This window comes from Pteropus alecto, unplaced genomic scaffold (assembly GCF_000325575.1).
Source record: "Pteropus alecto unplaced genomic scaffold, ASM32557v1 scaffold104, whole genome shotgun sequence".
NCBI classification, from domain to species: domain Eukaryota; kingdom Metazoa; phylum Chordata; class Mammalia; order Chiroptera; family Pteropodidae; genus Pteropus; species Pteropus alecto.
The window spans coordinates 2,577,789-2,597,935 of NW_006436664.1; the positions used below are offsets into that span (position 1 = coordinate 2,577,789).

At 31.5% G+C, this 20,147-nt stretch overlaps 1 protein-coding gene across 11 annotated transcripts in view; it reads right to left on the minus strand.

Moving 5' to 3' along the window:
- Nucleotides 1-20,147, minus strand: part of MIA2 (melanoma inhibitory activity 2) — an 80,579-nt gene that overhangs the window by 29,428 nt on the left and 31,004 nt on the right. For 7 of the 11 annotated variants that reach the window (XM_025047933.1, XM_015590615.2, XM_025047934.1 and 4 more), the window contains 13 exons: nt 17,292-17,363; nt 15,754-15,780; nt 15,051-15,161; nt 14,336-14,407; nt 13,702-13,806; nt 12,770-12,892; nt 11,124-11,241; nt 9,830-9,876; nt 9,030-9,120; nt 7,098-7,236; nt 4,055-4,156; nt 3,119-3,179; nt 2,548-2,583 (listed from right to left, as the gene is read on the minus strand). In XM_025047933.1, the coding sequence (XP_024903701.1) occupies nt 2,548-2,583; nt 3,119-3,179; nt 4,055-4,156; nt 7,098-7,236; nt 9,030-9,120; nt 9,830-9,876; nt 11,124-11,241; nt 12,770-12,892; nt 13,702-13,806; nt 14,336-14,407; nt 15,051-15,161; nt 15,754-15,780; nt 17,292-17,363 (1,104 nt within the window). The remainder of the gene's footprint in view (nt 1-2,547; nt 2,584-3,118; nt 3,180-4,054; nt 4,157-7,097; nt 7,237-9,029; nt 9,121-9,829; nt 9,877-11,123; nt 11,242-12,769; nt 12,893-13,701; nt 13,807-14,335; nt 14,408-15,050; nt 15,162-15,753; nt 15,781-17,291; nt 17,364-20,147) is intronic. The other 4 variants (XM_015590617.2, XM_025047936.1, XM_015590619.2 and 1 more) reach the window with 2 other exon arrangements.

Sequence of the window (20,147 nt, forward strand, 5' to 3'; positions counted from 1 at the left end):
TGAACTAATACAATCCTAGGGCAAATGTATCTATCATACAAAGGTAGGTAAATTAACTCAGTCTAGAACCTTAACTTTTTATAGGTAAAAGAACTATACTATCAATGTGTTCACTTAAAACTGTGAAGTACACATGAGAACTGACTTCGAATGTCCAAAGAATAAATTATGTAAATATTCACAAAAAAACATAGCTTAATCACATTTTAGCACTCACTATCAAAAAGATCCCATGTGTAAACTTTTTCCAATATATAATCATATAATCAGTTTAGCACTAAGAAAAAAAAAAATTATACCACAATTTTAAAGAATAAAATACCAATTCATTTAACTTTTAACAAAGCAGAACCAAAATTACTCCTAAATGTTTTCTACACAGTATAACATATTTACCCATAAGATAAAGCACAAAAAATGCAGTTAATAAGTCAAAAGGGGGTTCTACCATCATTATAGTATAGTATATATTAAAGATATACCTACGAAAAAATATGACAATTAACTGATGGCAAATGATTATAGGTTTTTGAAAAGCTTACACCCAAAGGTTAGGTAAAACTGTAATTTCAGTAAATGACCACGATGTGTTCTAAAACACTGTATTCAGTAATTGAATACGTGCAATGTGCAAAAAAGCATTCAATTAGGTACAGGCGTTAAGAAAAAAGAAACAGTTCCTATCTTAAGAAGCTTTAATCTGTGGAAAGGACAAATACAAATAAGTACAATACTTGCCATAAGACACACACACACACAAAGACATACACATACAAAACAATGTGTGAGTTCAAAAGGAAGAAAAGATTAATGGAATGGAACAAAAATATGCTCAATAGATAAAATAACATAAAAAATTTCTTATAAGAGTAAAAAAGTGGAAACTAAATATTTACCAAATGAAAAATGTTTATATAGATTATGAAACAGTCATAGAAAAATATCTGATACATTAAACAGATTGTAAAACATTAATATATAATATGATTCCATTTTTTTAAAACATATATATGTGCTTTTATGTCTAGATGTATTCAAAAAAGTATGGAATAAATTAAAGTAATACTGCTGATTACTTCTTTGTACCATTCTATATGGTCTGAACTTTCGTTTAATGAGTATATATTATTTTTACAAAATCTGAAAAATACCTTCATTTTGAGACATAAAGGGCATATTTTCTGCATATTTTAATTTAAAGTCAACATCATTATTTACTAACAAATTCAAAAGGTCAATATTTCAATCTCCACTCTTCATTCTCTACTCATATGACCTTGGGCTATTTCCTCATGTGTAAAACTTGAATTATAATACCTATTTACAGAGTTACGGTGTGGATTAAACGAGTAACATGCAGAATGCCTTAAGTACAGTGCCTTGAACATGAGAGATAATAATAAACATCAACTCCTACACATCTTTAAAAAATAATTAGCATCTAGGTATTTAGAAAGTGATGAGTGGTAAAGAAGACTAAATTCATATCCAGGCCCAGCTTAATTCAGTAACAAATCTTCACTTGAACTCTCAATACAGAGTGTTACAAAATCTTAGAATTGGGAAGGATCTTGACATTCAACATATCTAATTTCTCACCCTAAGCTGGAATCTCACTCCAAGAAACATCGATGCCTAAGAAATATCTTCCAAGCTTCTTGTTGCCTAAGAAATATCTTCCAAGCTTCAGTATAACAGTGATAATAATAGTTAACATTTACTGAGTGCTTACTATGTGTCAGGCACCTGACTAACAGCCTTACAACTATTATCTTATTTAATCATTACAATAACTCTATGAAATAGGTACTAATGATATCCCTATTTTATAGGAAAAGAAACTGGCGGTAGATCATGGAGCCAGGATACCAACCAAGACAGGCTGACTCCAGACCCCATGTATTCACCCACTGTGCAAAATGCCTCCCCTTAAAGACTCCTAGGGACAAGTCCTCCAAAGGCTGGTTATTACAACAGTTCTACATGTTAGAGGGATGGTTATTGTAATTAGTCAAAATCTGCATCAGGATGATTTCATCATATCGTTCCTCTGCAGTACTGACATGCCATTTCTCATGATGGTCTTCTTCTTAACGTGTATCAAGTAATTCAACACTAAGAAGCAGATACATACCAGAATTCTTATATTTTTAGAACTCTTAGAACTAGAAAAGGCTTTAGGTATCACTTAGTTCCATGTCATTGTTTTACAGATGAGTAAATGGGCTCAAAATTTTAAGTAATTTGTCCACAGAAACTAGTGGCAATGGCAATCCAGTGCCCTGAAAAAATAAATCCATGAACATTATATCACCTTCCCCAGAGAGAGTAAAAGCCCCTGGCAGAGAAGTTATGTGCTGAAAGCAGAGAAGAAAAAATCAAATTGTGTGAATAAACTAAGTATTGAGTTCATTAGGAACATAGCAAAGAAAAGGATTTTTTTAAATACTACCTTTATTTCCAGTGTAAAGGTACCTTTTATACTGCTCTTTTAAGTTAGGAAAAAGAACAATTTAATAAAAGAGGCTAAGAGAATTTAATCCTTACCCAATTATCATGTGCTTTTTTCTCATGGGAAATAATCTGAAAAAAGAAAATCATTATAATATTAATAACTACGTTTCTTATGTAAAAAGCATTCACATCTACAACTAAGATTTAGTACACAACTCATAAACTCAAAAATAACTCAAGCATTTCTGAAAAGTCAGTAACATTTCAAAGCAAATTTTCACATACAAATGATCTACTCTATTTTAAAACAAAATTGAATGTAAAGACAACCAAAAGTTTTATTTAATAAATTTCTACTTTGTGCAATAATCAACTACAATATGAATTGCCAATTAAGAAACAACTAGCCTGACTGAATATGAGACCCCAATGCTGATATATGTTATTTATTTATGCAATCCACATTCCCAAAGAAGCAAAAGACATGGCAACTTTAAACATGATCTCGTTTCCCAGAATCTCTGGCTCCCTAGAAATGTTCCACAGCTACATGCAAAACCCGAAGAGATGTGTACTACTAGTCAAGTAACTATACTCCTGCATCAAAATAGAGATATCAATTCAAACAAATCAGAATTAAGTTCATTAATTAATACACACATACCTGCCCTTGGTAAGAATGAATGGTTCTCTCCAATTCTTCTTCAAGATCTCTGGCTCGCTTTCTATAGGAAAGAGATAATCAATCTACTATTAAAATATACTAATGACAGAACACATTGTCTCCACTGAAAATATTAATTAAAGCACCTAGAGTACTTTGTTTCATTAAAAAAAAAAAGCTCCAGAACTCCACATGTTAAATCACCTTTAAGAGGTTCTAAAATATATTTTTTCCTGATATAATTTTAACATTAATTAAGCTTTAAAAGTAATACTACTTGGGTTTATCTAGGTCAAAGATTTATATGGTACATTGGTTCATTTTTATTTTCAAGAAGTATGATATTGGAAGATTTATTCAGATGTCTGTAATCTTAATAGAATTCTAGGAAATTAACAATCTGTGCAAAATAAAATGTTACTTGTTACCTTTAAAAGACTAAGAAGGTAATTCCTTCTTCTGAATAAAACTCAAGCTTACTCTTCCTACTGTAAAATGAAGAATCACAACCATTCGGTTTGGTAGGCTGCTGATAGACTTACAGTCTTATAAATACTTTAGAACTTTAATTGTGGCTCACTTTCTTTTAGTGGGATATTTCTTGAATTCATTAATATTGTATACATTTGCATTTTAATCAATGAGGAAGGACTTTGAAATTAATGGCTACTCATAATTGTTTTGAGATTAACAGAAAATAGGATTATTCACATTCAAATACAACTAATATAAAAGATTTAAAATCTCACACCCTGAAAGAAAACCACTTTTTCCTTTTTCCATTTTCTGTATAGTTGCATAATGGCAAAACACCTAAACGAAAATGATGAAACAAAAATACTCTACTGTTTTTCTGAATGTCTTATTTTTTCTGGTATTTGGCTTTTGGATACCTGTCCCACCTCAAAAAAAAAGAGGGTAAAATATATTTAATACCTATAGGTTTCCAGCTCCTCAGCTGCATGACTGATCTTTTCATCTGCTTTGGAAAGTTTTTCTTCTTTCTGTAACCGGTAATTTTCTTCTACCGTTAATTTCCTTAAAACAAAAAGTATTTTCTTTCTTTTACTATATGTCATAAAATAATCAATTATATATCTTTAATTATATATGGGTGCTTCCCAAAAAGCAGTTTGCATAATACCACTAAAAACATCACATGCAAGGGGAAAAAAGTACTTGTGAAAATATTCCTGGCATGGAATTTAATATTAGGAACTCAAATATAAAGCATCCTAATAACAGTGCTACTAATATAAAAATTTCAAGAGTTTTCTGTAAGAATTTATCATAAAAATAAGATTAACAAAGGTAAATATTAATAAAAACTATTAATATATTTATGATTTATCAATACTTCTTATATAAAGAAGCATTACACTTATTAGAAGTTACCAACCAATGAACTGTGTTTCAACAATTTTTAAGTTGTTTGTTTTAAAATAGTGATTAGTCTTCTAAGCCAGTTCACTCACACTCATACACACACAAAACCCCAACTCATAATGAACCCAAAGTAAATAAAAGTAGTAGTAGTCCTGCTTACCACTTCTAGCTCTTTTAATACCTAATTTATTGTGCCATTAGTACGTGCCAGAAATTGTCCTTAAACCTTTACAGGTATTATCTTAACAACTCTATAAAAAGGGTACTATTTACAAACACATACACACACACAGACACAGACACACACAGACACACACACACACGAAGAACAGAGAAACTAAATAACTGGACCAAGGCACAGAGCTAACTCCATCATACTGTATTACCCTGCTGTTTCCACAGGGTATCATTAATAACGCTCAAGAAATATTTATTGAAAACCACGGAAAAACACATTTGGAGTGCTAGCTATGGATATCTCCCTTTCTTCATGAACTTTAAAGAGGAACAAGATAAAAAAACTAAAGAAATTCTAAAGGGCAGCAGAAAACGTTTTATATTCTACATACTACATTACCTATTGCTTAGAAAGCACTCCCCAGGTCAATCATTTCATAGATATTATAAGAAAATAAAAGTCATCACCTTAGGAAAAGCATAACAGTTTAATGAGCTTGGAGATGGCAGTGTTTTTACAGACTGTGAAGATTTAAAATGGCCAGAAATTCTCTGATACCCCTCCCACTGAGAGGTAAAGTCTATGAACCCTCCCCTTGAATTATGGTGGGCTTATTAACGATGAAAATTTTACTGTGAAAGGAAACGCAATGATATAACTAAAAAACATTCACATCTTACTTCACATATTTAAAGCAACAACGTATCAAGCTTCTACACTATTTCACTCCTCTCAAATATTAAATTTGGAAAAGTGCTAGTAATGTAATATATCAGTAGTAAAAAACATCAATCTAGCATCTAGAAAATGACTGAATCTAAATTACACTGCATGTAGGCAAGAATTTTAATTTAACATTTGACTAGTACTATCAACTCTATATTCTATTCTGAAGAAAACATAGTGGTATAATTTATTAAATTTGAGTAGTATTTTCATTTAAATGTAAGAATGAAATACATAATATTTTGGGAATCCAAAACATTTCAAAGTAATAAATGAAATTACAACGTGAACAACATACATACAGCTAGGATTCTACTCAGCCTTCCATCCTTGCTTTGAGTATCTACAGAAATTTTTCTTTGAAATTTTAAACATTATTCATCGAAATTCCATAATCAATCATATATTTTTGTCCAAAAGATACACTCAAAAGTATTTCTTTCACTTGAAATAAATCCCTTTTATGTCCAAATTGTATTATCTTTCACCCTAACCTAAAAAGAAGGGCTCGTTACTAGGTTTATTGATAAAAACCATAAAGCTACTATCAGTTAGTCAAAGAGAAGAGGATAAAGTCATGCTCTCATGGAGTTACATTTAATGTGAGGAAGATAAAATAAAAAGTAAGTAAATAAAGACAATCATCAGAGGAGAATAAGGGCTATGAAGAAAGAAACATAAAGCAAGATAAGAGGACAAGGAGTAGCAGGTATTGTTTTAGTGAGGCTAGCCAGGGAAGGGTTCTTTGAGGCATCATTTGAACCTAGGCCTAAATTAAATGAAGGACTGAACCTTTTACAGGGGAATACCATTCTGGGCAGAAGGGGCAAGTACAAAAGGCCCTGAAATACAGATGCACTTGGCATGCTAAAGATCATCAAGAAAGCCAGTGTGGCTCTAATGTAGTGAAGGAAAAATAAAATAAATAAGCCAGATATGGTAGAGTCTTGTAGGCCATGACAAAAGCTTTGAATTAAATTCTAAGTGTGATTCCAAGCAAGAGAATGACGATGCTCATTATTTATGTTTTAGAATTGTCCTGCTGCTGAAAACACAGAGCAGGAAGTTAAGAGTACAAAGAGAGACACCAGTCATGATGCTACGGCACCAGATACTAACTTATGATGGCTTAGATCAGAGTAGTATAGGAGGTGGTGGAAAGTAGTCAGATTCAAGATACAGGAAGACTGACAGAATTTGAAGGTAGAATGAATATGGGATATAAAAGAGAGAAGTCAAGGATGGCTTGATCAGCTGCCCTGAGCAACTCAGCCATTTACTAAGACAAGGAACAGATCGGCAGGAGCAATTTACACAGTGAAAAGAAATCGGTTTTACATATATCAGAGATGCAATTAACGAGTAGGGTTCAATTTCAGGATGTCCACCCAGATTCCCTGACCGAGTCTGTAGTATTAGAAAGTTTAATTAACAATAATCTGTTAACTATTTAAAAGAAGTTAAAGAGGGTTTTGTGAACTAGCTTGCAAAGCCAAAGTCCAAGATCATTTACATTCTCTTCCTTGAAGAAAGTGTTTCAAGATCAAATAACTTTCTTAAAATATGAATTGATAAAATATAACCCAATAATAAACTGAGAACTTTGCATAATCATATAAATTGAATATGCAACATTTTTAAGCAATTTTACTTGCCATTCAGTAGAGTTATCAACATAATTTTTATTACCTGTGAAGTGTCATTTCATTTTCTTGATACAGTTCAGTCATTACTTTAAGTTTCTGCTGAAGCTTTTGATTCTCACTTTCAAATTGTTCATTTTCGGACTGCAAAGATGCTTGTTCAGTCTGGAGATTTTTAATATATTCTATAGATAATTTTTAAAAGTCACAATTAAAGGAGTAAATATTTTGAGTTGCATATTAACACTTCATACAAATAAAAATTACTTAAATTATTAATAAACAAAATTCTTTCTAACAATAGAAAATCTGTATGGTATTTTTTTTTTCTTTTTCCCCCTCTTTTAATTCCCCGCTCCGCCCCCACTTCCACCTCTGACCTATGGATGTTGCCGTTTCCCCTTAAGAACTGAATCTCTGAAGGCGGGGCATCTCCTCCCACACGCTCGCAGCGTGCACCTGAGGGCTGGCGCACCCGGAGCCTGGTCCGTGGCTCCACTTGGGGCGAGAACCCAGGACCTTCTGCGTGTTAAAGCAGATGTGCTAACCACTACATTATGGAGCCACCCTCATATATATTTTTAAATTCACATCTGTTGACTTAAGCTTTAAGCCATTACCAAGAACAGTCATTTAATAGACATTAATGTTGGATATTATTGCTATTAAAACTGAATCAATCTTATTAAAAAAATAAACCAACACTTAGATCATTATATTTTTGTATTTCTATTTTAACTATTTTGTTTCAAATCCTCTATATCTTAAAAGAGAACTATAAATAATGAGCAAAGAGGAGAAGCAGTTTAGAATAAAACTTTCATGTTATAAATAGAAAAAATTGATTGTAGAAATTCCTTTTTTGTGACCTATTAAAAAAAGAAAGTTAAATTTGGAAGGAGGGTACAGGCAGATATAGAGTCTCCAAATACTAGCTTTAGAAAATAATAAAAATTTGCCAAGCAATTTTATTAACAAATGGGGTAACTGATGAGCAAATTCTTGGTATTCTGGCACTTACTGAATAGTTCCTCACTGAGAGTCTATTAATATACTAAAATACAGCTTCCTTAAAAGAGAGCTCCATATCTGTTCCTCCTGTGATGCTCCCATAGCTTTTAGTAATATGTGTCACATACAACAAAATTTATTTTTAAGTTAATGTTACTTTTCAAAATCCAAAATAATCCAAATATCAATATCATGTATAAGGCTATACTCTTGTTTTTAATAATATGATTCTTTGGTGGTTCAACCTTTTCAAAAAGTGTTTTATTATAAATAAATACAGTTCACTATTGTAGAAATTTTTGAAAATACAGGTTGTAAAAGTCAAAGAGAAATCTATCTATAATCCCATATTCAAAGATAATAATTGTTGACATTTTAGTATATCCTTACATTCTTTCTTTATGTAAATGGTTATGGTAAAATTCTTTTTTTTTTTTTTACAAAATGGGATGTTACTTATATCAACTATACCAGCAAAATAAATAAAAATGTTTTCAATGAAAAAAACTTCAGTTCTACAGGTCTAATATCATTCTTGCATGTGCTAATATACTACGCATGTACATTAAAGGAGAAAACTATACTGTAAAAATCTGTAAAATATAGTAGTACCACTATAAAAGTCAATTTTGCAATTTACAAAGATTTTGAAAATTTTAAGTTTTAATTTGCTGCTTTCTAATATCTCAAACCATAGACATATAATACTAAAATTCTAAAATAAGTATGGTTTTACATGTTTTTTAAAATAATTTCATTAATTTCATATAAATATGGAGGAACAGATAAGGCTTTACTAACAACAAAAAAAAAACTCAGGACTAATTTTTCACAAATAAGAAACAAAAATTTATTCAAAATCCTATCAAATTGGATTTTCTCATAATTGATTCAATTTATGGTACCATTCTCTATAAGGAGATGTATTTATTTAGGAAAACTTTAAAAGTATATATATATTACCCACCTGTAAAATCTTCCTTGGTTTTATCTACTTCAGATAACTGAGTATAAATTTGGTTTCTTTCTCCCTCTAAGGTTTTTAAAGAAGCATTTAACTTCAAAGAATGGGAAAAGGAAAAAAGCAACATTAATCAGCCACACCAAAAAAAATCTCACTTTGGTGAAATTATTGCCTAGAATGTACAAACTAACAATGCAGTTTCCATCTCAGAAAGTCAGCAAATTCATCAATAGTTGGAAATTTCAGAACAGGGATAGAGAAGATCTGTGATGGATGCTTAAACAGTGCTATTTTCAATCTGCTTACTTTTAAAACATAAGTTTGATTAAAGCAATCTTCAAACTACATTACCAAGACTTCTCACAGATCAATAAAAATCAGGATACCACTACTAGGGTAGAAAAGAGAAAGAATAAACCAGAAGAAAAAGAACCTATTATTTACTTCTCAAAATAGGATATGGGGCAATAGAGACAAGAAAATACTGAGACTAAAGGAAGAAAAATGCTCAAGAGGGAAGTATGAGAGAAAATAAATGTTTTTAATATATTGTTTAGACAAAAGAAACGAATATAGAGCTTGAAAAGTTTTGTTACCATAAATTCTAAAAATTAACAATATGAATTACTAGTTGGTATAAAAAAGAAAAAAGCAATTGGTGAAGATAAGTATGATCACATCTGAAAATTCTAATGTCTTATATTGTAACTATAAAATAGACTTTAAAGGTAGTTACTAAGGACATAGGGATTTAATCCATGTTCTAGTTCTTTATTTTTTTTTATTTATGTAGCAATGCAAACCTTAGCAGCATGAATCAGTTTCTTCAAACCTCCTTTTAGTTGATTATCTATAATAAAAAACAAAAACATAACAATAAATTAGGGGGAAAATGCAATGTCACAATAGACATCCAAATGATTTTATTAGTTTACTCAATTAGAGCCTTATTATCCCTCTTCTTGCTACAATAATGAATTTGATATAAGACAGACTGGCCTTGGATTTGGATCTGCTCCCAGGAAGTTAAACAATAAAAGCGCTGGAAGTACCACAAAATCATGTAACAAGGTTCTTGACCACTCCAAAAACAGAGTTATAATAGGGATTTGGTACTCACCTAAATATAGTCCACAGTCTCAACTATTCTTATAATCCTTCACTATACAAAATATTGAGTGTAATTATACTCCAAATTAAAATAACATTAAACAAGCATGAGTGTCTCACTAGAAAAATAATTATTTCTTAGAAAATAAAGCAGAATTGAAAAAGTACAAACAGAACTATATGTATTTACTTTGGAAATATAATTTTCTTCCAATTCATTAAAGCTATCATCAAAGAAAAATGTTTTTAAAACATATCTTCTCTTCCTTAATAACTTTGTTAATTATGCAGGGGTGGAGGGAGGAAAAAAGAGAAAGGACACAAAAGTCTGAAGGACTACCATTATAGAAAACTAGGTGAAAGATAAATAAGATCTCTCCGTACTCTTTTTGCAACTTCCTGTGAGTCTATAATTATGCCAAAGTTTAAAAAAATTTAAGTCAAAGGAATTGGTTTGAGAATATTCAGTAGCTATAGTGAACTTAACTTTTTCCTGAGTTTCCAGACTATAACCAACAATAGCAATAACCATTTGGATGGCCGACAATAAAGTACTGTAACCATATGAATCACCTAAGTAAAGCAACAAAAAAACTATCCTGAGGTACTCACTTATAAAACATTCACCTTTTTTCAAACTATTCTCTCATCCATTTGATTTGCTTACAGTACAGGGAAAAACAGGCATTATAATAATTATGATGCAATGTGAAAATTACTATAATGAAGATACAGACAATATATAAAAAGAACAAAGAGGAAGAAGGCTGTAAGTCTGTCTGAGGAGTTGGAGAAAGATTACTGAAAAGGCTGTATTCCAGCAGAAGCTTAACTATAAAGGATGGTGAGAAATGGACAGAGTATTAGAGAAAGATGGACAAGATGGGCCAAAGCACAAGTGTATAAAGAACATGGTATACATGGGGAAATAAAAGGAAATACAAAAGCTGGTCATCATTTTTAGCAAGAGAATGAGGCATCTGATATCTAAGTGCGCACCATTTTCTGAATCACTCTTCATTTCCAATTCCAAGTTATCATCCGTTATATCTTCTCCAAGCACAGCAGCCCAATCTTTCATCTTTAGCAAGCGTTCAGTCAGAGACTTGACATTTAGCAAAGAGGGGAAAAAAGAGGGTAATGACTTATGTTAACAATTAACAACTTCTGAGTATACAGTTGTACTTTAAAAATCAAGGCACATAAATAACAGTACATGAGCTCTTATTCTCTACCGATATTGATATGTAAATACTCCAAAAAGATTAACATTTACTGACTATTAAATTCTTAAAGTTAAAAACCAAAACCAGTTATTCCTAAATCAAATAGAATTCTTGATAATGGCCCATTTTTGCTAAATATATCACGACTATAAAGTAACAAATCATTTTCTTATATGAGATTTCTCACATGCTGCAAATAAGAGTGGCCATTAACATGAGCATATATTTCGTGTGAAGTCAAACTAACCTGCAAGGGAGGTTCATGATATATGAAAAGATCGAATTTCACAGATTCGATTTATTCAAGTAAACAACTAGCTGGAGGGTTCAGTTGACATAAAGAAAAAGAAATTATAAAAGAGAATCTGAATTGGAGCATTAGAAGTTTTCCAACAGTACTTTTTGAATTTTATTGAATAAAGAAAGATTTTCTAGCACTACAGATAATAAAGTGACTGTGCCATTTACTTCTGTGGAAGGACTCAGCTAAAAATCCATTCTTCTCTACAATTTCCACCCTTCGATCAGCTCCCTCTAAGCACAAATAACATGGCCTATAGCTTTGAGTAGAGCTTGAGATTAGCATCTTATTCTTGTTCTGTTTAGGAAAACTCCAAAGTCCTTTAGTAGAGTAAATTTAGGCAGAAAAAAAATAAATAATGTGCCAAATTATGAATACAACTTCTAAAGATGAAATCTTGAAAACATTCTTAGTAACAACATAAATGGCATAAATGCATATTTTTCAAGATGATAACATCCACTTCACTGTAGATTACAGAATGTTAGTTTTACGTCTTATTGCTTGATCCTCATAGCCAAGTATGTTTGCAGCTTGAAAGTATAAGATTTAGAAGAGCAGGCAGGAAAGAGGTTAGGAGGGTGAGACAGAGAGTAGGAAAAAGTCAACAAATCTGAACAGTAATATCAATTATTGTATTCCTATTAGAGCCAAGTTTCAATTAGATTTAAGTATTCATCTCTGTGAAAGTATTAACCTAAGTATTAAAGATATTCAACCAATACATATAACTTCATCTGTCCAATTTCTAAAATTCTTTCCAACCTCTTCTTATCAACAGAAGTAGATGGCTGTCTAAAGACAAAAGTAAAATCCATTATTCTTTTTCTTCATTAAATACCTAGGCTAAAATACAAAGGAGAGGAAAAGAGGGATAAAAAACATATGAAATGTTGATATCTGTATACTACAAATTTGTAACTCTTCAAGGAGCATTTGGCAGCACAGATGATAATACTAATACAAATTGCAATGTATGCCGAAAAAGTCTTCAAATTGGGCAAACTAAATGATCAAAATAAAACTGCTAAAAACAGAAATTTTCAAATTTCAAAAATTAGTATAAAATTCTAGCTAACTCGGTCACTAAAACCAGGGCCATTTACCTTGATCTGATTTTCTTTATCATATAGAACTTGTTTCGCATGTGCTTTGGAGTCTTCAAGAATCATTTTCTGTTTATTAAGTTCACTCACTTGTTCTTTCCATTCTTTAGATTCCTGTAAAAGCTAAAATTCAAACCCAACAAAAAAAGAAAAACAACTCATATTACCTTACCATCCTTATTTATTTAAGTTTATCATTGATAACTTTAAAAAGAAAACCAATACAGTCTACGGCCATGCTACCCTGAACAAGCCCAATCCCATGTGATCTCAGAAGCTAAGCAGAGTCAGGCCTGGTTAGTACTGGATGGGAGATCAGCTAGGAAGACTAGGTGCTGCAGGCGTAAAAAATTAAAAAAATAAGGGATTGTAAACTGACAAGGTCCTTGTAATCTGTGAGGTAAACCAAGGGTTGCCTCGCCTAAAAAATGAAAAATAAAAAAAAACAATGTAATGTGTTGCTAAGAAGGAAGGGAGGAAAAGAATAAGGGATGGAATGAAAGAGGGAGAGAGGGAAAGAAGGAAGGAAAAAAGGAAGAAAGGAAGGAAAGAGGGAGGGAGGGAGGGAGGGAAGGCTCCTATTTTCAAAGAACCTTCAAAAGAGTGGTAATATGAAATAACAGACACTTTAACATTCTTCGACTGATTGACGTAATAAATTTATATCAAATAAAAAGTTTTCTGACACATTTATGTCTGTTAGATTTGGTCATTCCTTACAGTTCCTTATATCCCATATAACATGCCATATCTTATTTTATTAAAATTTTTCCTACATAAGGAGGACACCAAGGGACACACAGGAGATTGTCCTGTTCTCATGCTCTCCAAGAAAAGCTCATTCTTGCCCTTAGCATGGGTCAGTCATGAGTATGCCCAGAAGATTTATAATTACATATTCACAAGATGAAGAATCCCTATACAGTACAAACCTGTTTCTGGCCTTCCTGAAGTAGAGAATTTTCACTCAAAGCATCTTTTATAGCTATCTTAAGTCGTTCTTCATTCATTTTAAATATTTTGAAAGTTGTTTTGGCCTAAGTAAAATACAACATATTGAGTTTATAACAGTTTAATACAATAGCTTTTTTATACATACTCTCTATAACATGGACTTAAAGTAAAAAACACACCAACATTAATAGGAGAGGTAACACGGCATAGCAGAAAAAAAGCTGGCCTAAAATAATGGGTCTGATATTAACTTGCCATGTGACCTTGGATCTTGATTTAAACTCTTGTAACCTTCTATGAACTACATAGCAAGTTTTGTTAACTTTTTAGTCACTGTCTCTTACCAGAATTTAAACTTTATGAGAGTTTTTCTGTCAATTCTATCTACTAATGTTAAGTGCCAAACATCTTCAACAGTGACCAGTACATAGCAATAGCTCAATAAATAAATCGTCCAATAAAAAATTCAACTTTCCTGAGGTACCATGTATAAAAAATATATACCTAAGACCCTTATATCTCAAATTCTAATATTATATATTATTTTTAATCATAAAATAAAATCGAAATAATTTTCAAAAGCAACAAACCTATCAGACTAATTCAACTTACTTCAGCTACTTGCGATTTGAGGGATTTTGATTCATCTTCTAGGGACTGTATCCTTTTTGAAATATCTACCATCTAGAAAGACAGTATCAATCAATAAACAAGTATTTACTAAACTCCTCTGGTTTCCAAGATGCCACATATATTAGATATATTGTTAACCTAACACTTTCCTCAAAAAGTTGAGGGCTCAAATTAAGAAACCTGCTCAGCCATATGCTTAAAGAAATTTTATATGAAAGTTACATAATAGTATTTTATCTCATCTTTAATATTACATTTAAGTTATATAGGCTCCAGATAAGTCCACTAATGTCATATCTCACTAAATAATTTTATACACATCAAAACCTTCCTTAAGACAGATTTTAAAATAGGATGACAAATAAAGTTAAAATGTTCTTAACATACCTTTTGAGTGATAAAATAAAATCTACTATGTATGTGATTATTCAACTTAAATTATTTATGTGAGCTACTTCCACAGCATGTATAGAAAATTTCTTTAAAAATATGCAGGAAACTTAACGTGATAATAATAACCTTGAGCAAATGAAAAGAGCTAGTAAATCTGGAACTTTTTACTCTCTACTTCACAGCCTTCTGTATTCTTTGAATTTTTTACTGTGCACATAATACTGTAACTGATAGCATATTAATTTTTTAAAATTCAGTAACTTTCTTTTTCTTATAGTCTTCTCAAACACAAGAGCCTTACCAATTCATCTTGTTCAGAATGTTTAGATTTCTCTTCTTTTAACTTTTTTTCCAGAAAGAGTATTTCATCCTCAAGTTCAGATTTGGACAAGTTCAGCTTTTCATAGATGGCCTAAAAGAAGAAGCCAACTTTGTAAGACGAACATAGGAATTTTTCATTAGGGTAAATCAGGGCATAAGTATAATCAAACATACATGCTATAAGTTAAATAAGTTTAGTTTATTTCTTCATTTATAGAACATTGAAATAATAGCAATTCTAATAGGGGTCAGCAAACTTTCTCTATAAAGAGCCAGAGAGTAAATATTTTAGGCTTGCAGGCCATGCAGTTTCCATCCCAATTACTCAATTATGCCTGTGTAGTGAGGAAGCAAAAATAATATATAAATGAATGAGCACAGCTGTGTTCCAATAAAATTTTATTTACAAAAACAGTTGGCAAGCCCAGAGTCTAGTTTGCCAACCTCTGCTTTAAAGCATTATGAAGGGGAAAATGAGAAATAAATCCACTTTAATACAATTAAAGACAAAATAAAAAATAAATTCAAAAACCAATCAAGATTGCTTCAAAATAATATTCTATATTAGAATAATATTCTATTCCAATAATATACTATAGAATATTATTTTTTTGTGACCTTCTGAATTAAAAATGATTAGTTATTGGATTATTCCAATTGGATATTAAATATAATAAACATACCTCTGATATTTGGGATCCTTCAACAAACTTGTTAAAAAAAAAATAAACCAAAATTCAAAGAATTTAATGCAAGCCAAAATAAAACAGAACAAATACACACTATATTATAATGGTTAAAAACTTATTTATATATATTTCCCCAAATTTTACTATTTGATTATATGAATTCCAACTTGAATCAAATTACTATATTGTTTTGATTTTATCTACAGATTCTACCATCAAGTTTTTTATATTCAATTATATTTACCAATCTTGAAAATAAACACTATGTTTTTGAAAAATAATAAAATTAGAGAAAAACTTCCAAATGTCCATTTTAAAGAAAAATTTAGCAAATCTTCATGCTAGATTACATGATTTAAATGCCTTGATAATAAACTGGTGTTTTATTTTATCCATAATACCACCAAGCTTGAGTAAATGTCTTTGCATTCCAGTGTTTGCTCTTCTGTTAGCATGCAAATGCCTTTTTAAATTCTTTTTTAATCAAATTACTAGAACAATAGTTACAGGAGAAGATCAACAAAAAATACATATAACAATTCCAACAAGTTCTTGAGTATATTAACAGGTAACAAATGAAAGAAAAGATTAAATTTATTTTATTTGGAATTCAATTTTCACTTACTCTTCATTCTACTAGGAAATTCTGAATCTGACTTTCTGATGATTACAGACATCGGTGACTGAGAACTGCCAAGCTGGACTGAGTAAAGACATGCGCCAAAGATACAAAGTCCATTGTTTTCTACTTTAATGTTAGTATGCTTTTTACAACACTTCCATCTCAAAACGGTAGTAAGGGACTCCCATTACCCTAATCTGTTGTAGTTTAGCTAAATGACAAATTATTATACTTCCCTTCCTTACTATTACCCAAATCATACCTGGCCCAGGAGGGCCAAGTATGCCTACCTCTTCCAAATTCTACATTCATCACATCATGTTGGCATCTTGAAATTGGTCACAGTCAGAGTATTTATACAACAGAACTCAGCAAAATAAGGCCTCCTGCTTTTCAGAGAGCCAGTTGTTAAATATTTACCAGCACACCACTGCTTATAATAAAAATCTCTGATCTAATTCTAGCCAGCTCCGAATATAATGGAGGGGATGAAGTAAAGGCAAGTACTGACACAATATACATAATCTGTGGTTGCCGACTATTGCTAAATTTATTTTTAGAAATCCTATTTTTCTTTCTGTAGCAAAGTGAATCAAAAAGAAAAAAATGGCCACAAAAAAATAATACATTTCCCAGGAATTAAAAATGAGCTTCTATAATGCCTAGATTCTAGTGAACCAAAGGTGCCTCACTCAAAACAAGTTAGCGACAAGAGCTCAAATATTTAAAATATTTTATGCTACTTACTAATGTTCTATTTCCTATATTTAACCTTTTCTTTAAAAAAGTTCAGAGAAGCTCTTTCACATTTCCTTTGAAATAGTTTTGAGAAGATGCATTACTTTTTAAAGTTTGTGTAATTTAGTAAGAATCTTCCCCCAGCTTTTATAATTATATTATTGGTTTTTACCTCTAAACTTTGTGCTTCTGTCGACTCCTTCTCAAAGCTGGAATCCTTTAAAGATGACTCTAAGCCTTCATACTGAAATAAAGCAACATTGTGAGTAAAAACTCTACAAATTTTATTCCAAGTTTTATCTGGATAGGTATCTAAGAAGCAGACATAATCTACTTCCACAGGTACGTTAAATTTACTTGGATTTACTTAGCTTTAAGTTCTTCCAATATGATCACAAAAACAAACAAAGCCAGGGCAGCTAACACATCACAACCCTCTAGCTTGGACAACAAATGGCAGAATTTCACACATAAGGTTACGAGAGCTATCCAAAGTCTACCTATTCATTAAAGATAAATTTATACTTAGTAGCCATTAGAAATTTTCACTTCTAATTCAAATTATACAACAAATAAAGTAGGGAATATAAAATGTTTAAAAGATAAAGAAAACAACCAAGGATAATGTAAAATAAGGACAATGAAACATACAATACTACAGGATTTAGCAAAATGCATTTACTTCAATGCTTTTAAAAAAATAAGTGATTACAGAGAAGACCAGGTTGTTTTGGATCAACCTTCTTGTTAAGAACAAGAAAAAGAGCTGGACAAAAATACTGAAAAACAGGATATATGTGGAGGTCTCAAAATTTGGAGTTCAAATTTGGAGAAGACAAAATTTGGAGTTCAGGATCTGACGAGTAGGATGAGCCATGGAGCTCAGGTTTTAGGGTGGGACTCTGTTGTAGGATGAATAATGACCTCCCCAAATTCCACCCTAACCCCCCAAATTTCCAGATGTGATGAGTTAAGGATCTCGAGATAGAAAGAATATGTAGAATTATCTCGGTGGGCTCAATATAATCCCAAGGAATGCCAGGGGATAAAAGTTAAGAGAGAAGATGATTTGAAGATGCAGGCAAAGAATAGAGTGATGCAGCTATGAGCCAAAGAATGTGGGTATCCTCCAAAAGGTGGAAAAAGCTAGAAACAGATTCTTTTCTGAAGCCTCCATGAAGAAACAGACTGCTGATACCTTAATTTTCACCCTATCTTTCTGGTTTTAGACTTTTGACCTCCAGAACTATAACTGAATAAGTTTGTGTTACTTTATGCCACCAAGTTTGTGGTAATTTGTTACAGCAGCAATAGAAAACTAATACCAACCCACACTGGCCAACTTATAAGAAAGTCTAAACTAGAAACAGACTAATTACTTTAACTGAGGCCAAAGTTTCTAAACATCTCAATCTGTGATTAAAGTAATCTATGATTTCAAATGTCCTAGCCCATCTGCCTATGAGAAGCAATAGTAAACCCTCACTTAAGAAAGATAATATCATCCATAGCATCAAAATTATCCATGTGATTTTTGTTATACTATTACTGATACTCAACATAAAATAACCTGGTATTCAAGAAGACAAGATTTGACTGAAAACCAACGGAAAAAGCCAGCAAGAAGCAGACTCTCAGAGGACACAGATAATGGCGTTCTCAGTCAGACATTGGCTATAATCAAAAAGACAAATAAGTGTTGGGAAGGAATGTGAAGAAACTGGAACACTCACATACTGCTGGTAGGAATGTAAACTGGTACAGTCACTATAGAAAACAATTTGGTAGTTCTTCAAAAGTTAAATAGACATCTAGCAATTCCACTCCTAAGTATAGACCCAAAAGAATTAAAAACATATATCCACACAAAAATTTGTGCATGGCAGCAGCATTTATAATAGCCAAAAAGGAGAATAATCCAAATATCCATCAACTGACAGATGGATATATAAACTGAAATATAAATAGTGTTTGGCAAAAAAAATAAATACGGATACTTGCTACAATATAGATGAACCTTGAAGACATTACATAAGGTATATTTATAGAAACAAAAAGTAGGTTAATTGTCTAGGGCTTAGAAATGGAGGAGATGGGGCAAAGGGTGCTGTCTAAGGGGTGTAGCATTTCCTTTTGGGGTAAAAAAATGAACAAAATTTATTGTGGTAATGGATGCACAAGTCTGTGAGTATACTAAAAAGCACTCATTTGTACACTTTAAATGGGTGAATGTATAGTATGTGAATAATATCTCAACAAAGCTGTAAAAAAAAAAACCACTATTTACAATAGTTTTAAAAATCATCAGATACCAGGGATTAAATCTAAGAAAGATGTGCAAGACCTCAATCCAAAAATGTATAAAACAATACTGAGAGAATTTTAAGAAGACAAAAATGGAGGGATATACCATATTACAAAGATAAGAACTCAACATTATAAAAATGTCCATTCTCTCCAAATTGATCTATATATTCAATGTAATCCCAATCAAATTCCAAGCAGGCTATGTGCACGTGTAAACTAATGAAATGATTTAAAATTTATGTGGAGAGATAAAATGCCAAGATAACCAAGACAATCTTGAAGAACAAAAAACTTGGAGGTTTACACTGTCAGATATCATGACTTGTTATAAAAATATGATAGATTAAAAAAACATGGTTGACATGAAAATTTAAAAAACAGACTAACAGGACAAAAGATATAGATACAGACTCAGACATATACAGTCACTTGATTTAAGATGACACTACAGAACAAAGAGATGGTCTTTTCAATAAATAGCACTGATTAATTCAACATCCATATGAAAAACTCTGAATCTTGACCTCCAAATCACACTACCACAAATTCAATTCCAGGAAAAGACTGATTAAATTTGAGCTGAAGTTTCCCCCACACACACAGAAATTCATATGCTGAAGCCCCAATCCACAGTATGAATTTGACTATATTTGGAGACAGAGCTTTAAAGAGGTGATTAAATTAAACTGAGGTTGTTAGGGTGGGCCCTAATCCAATGTGA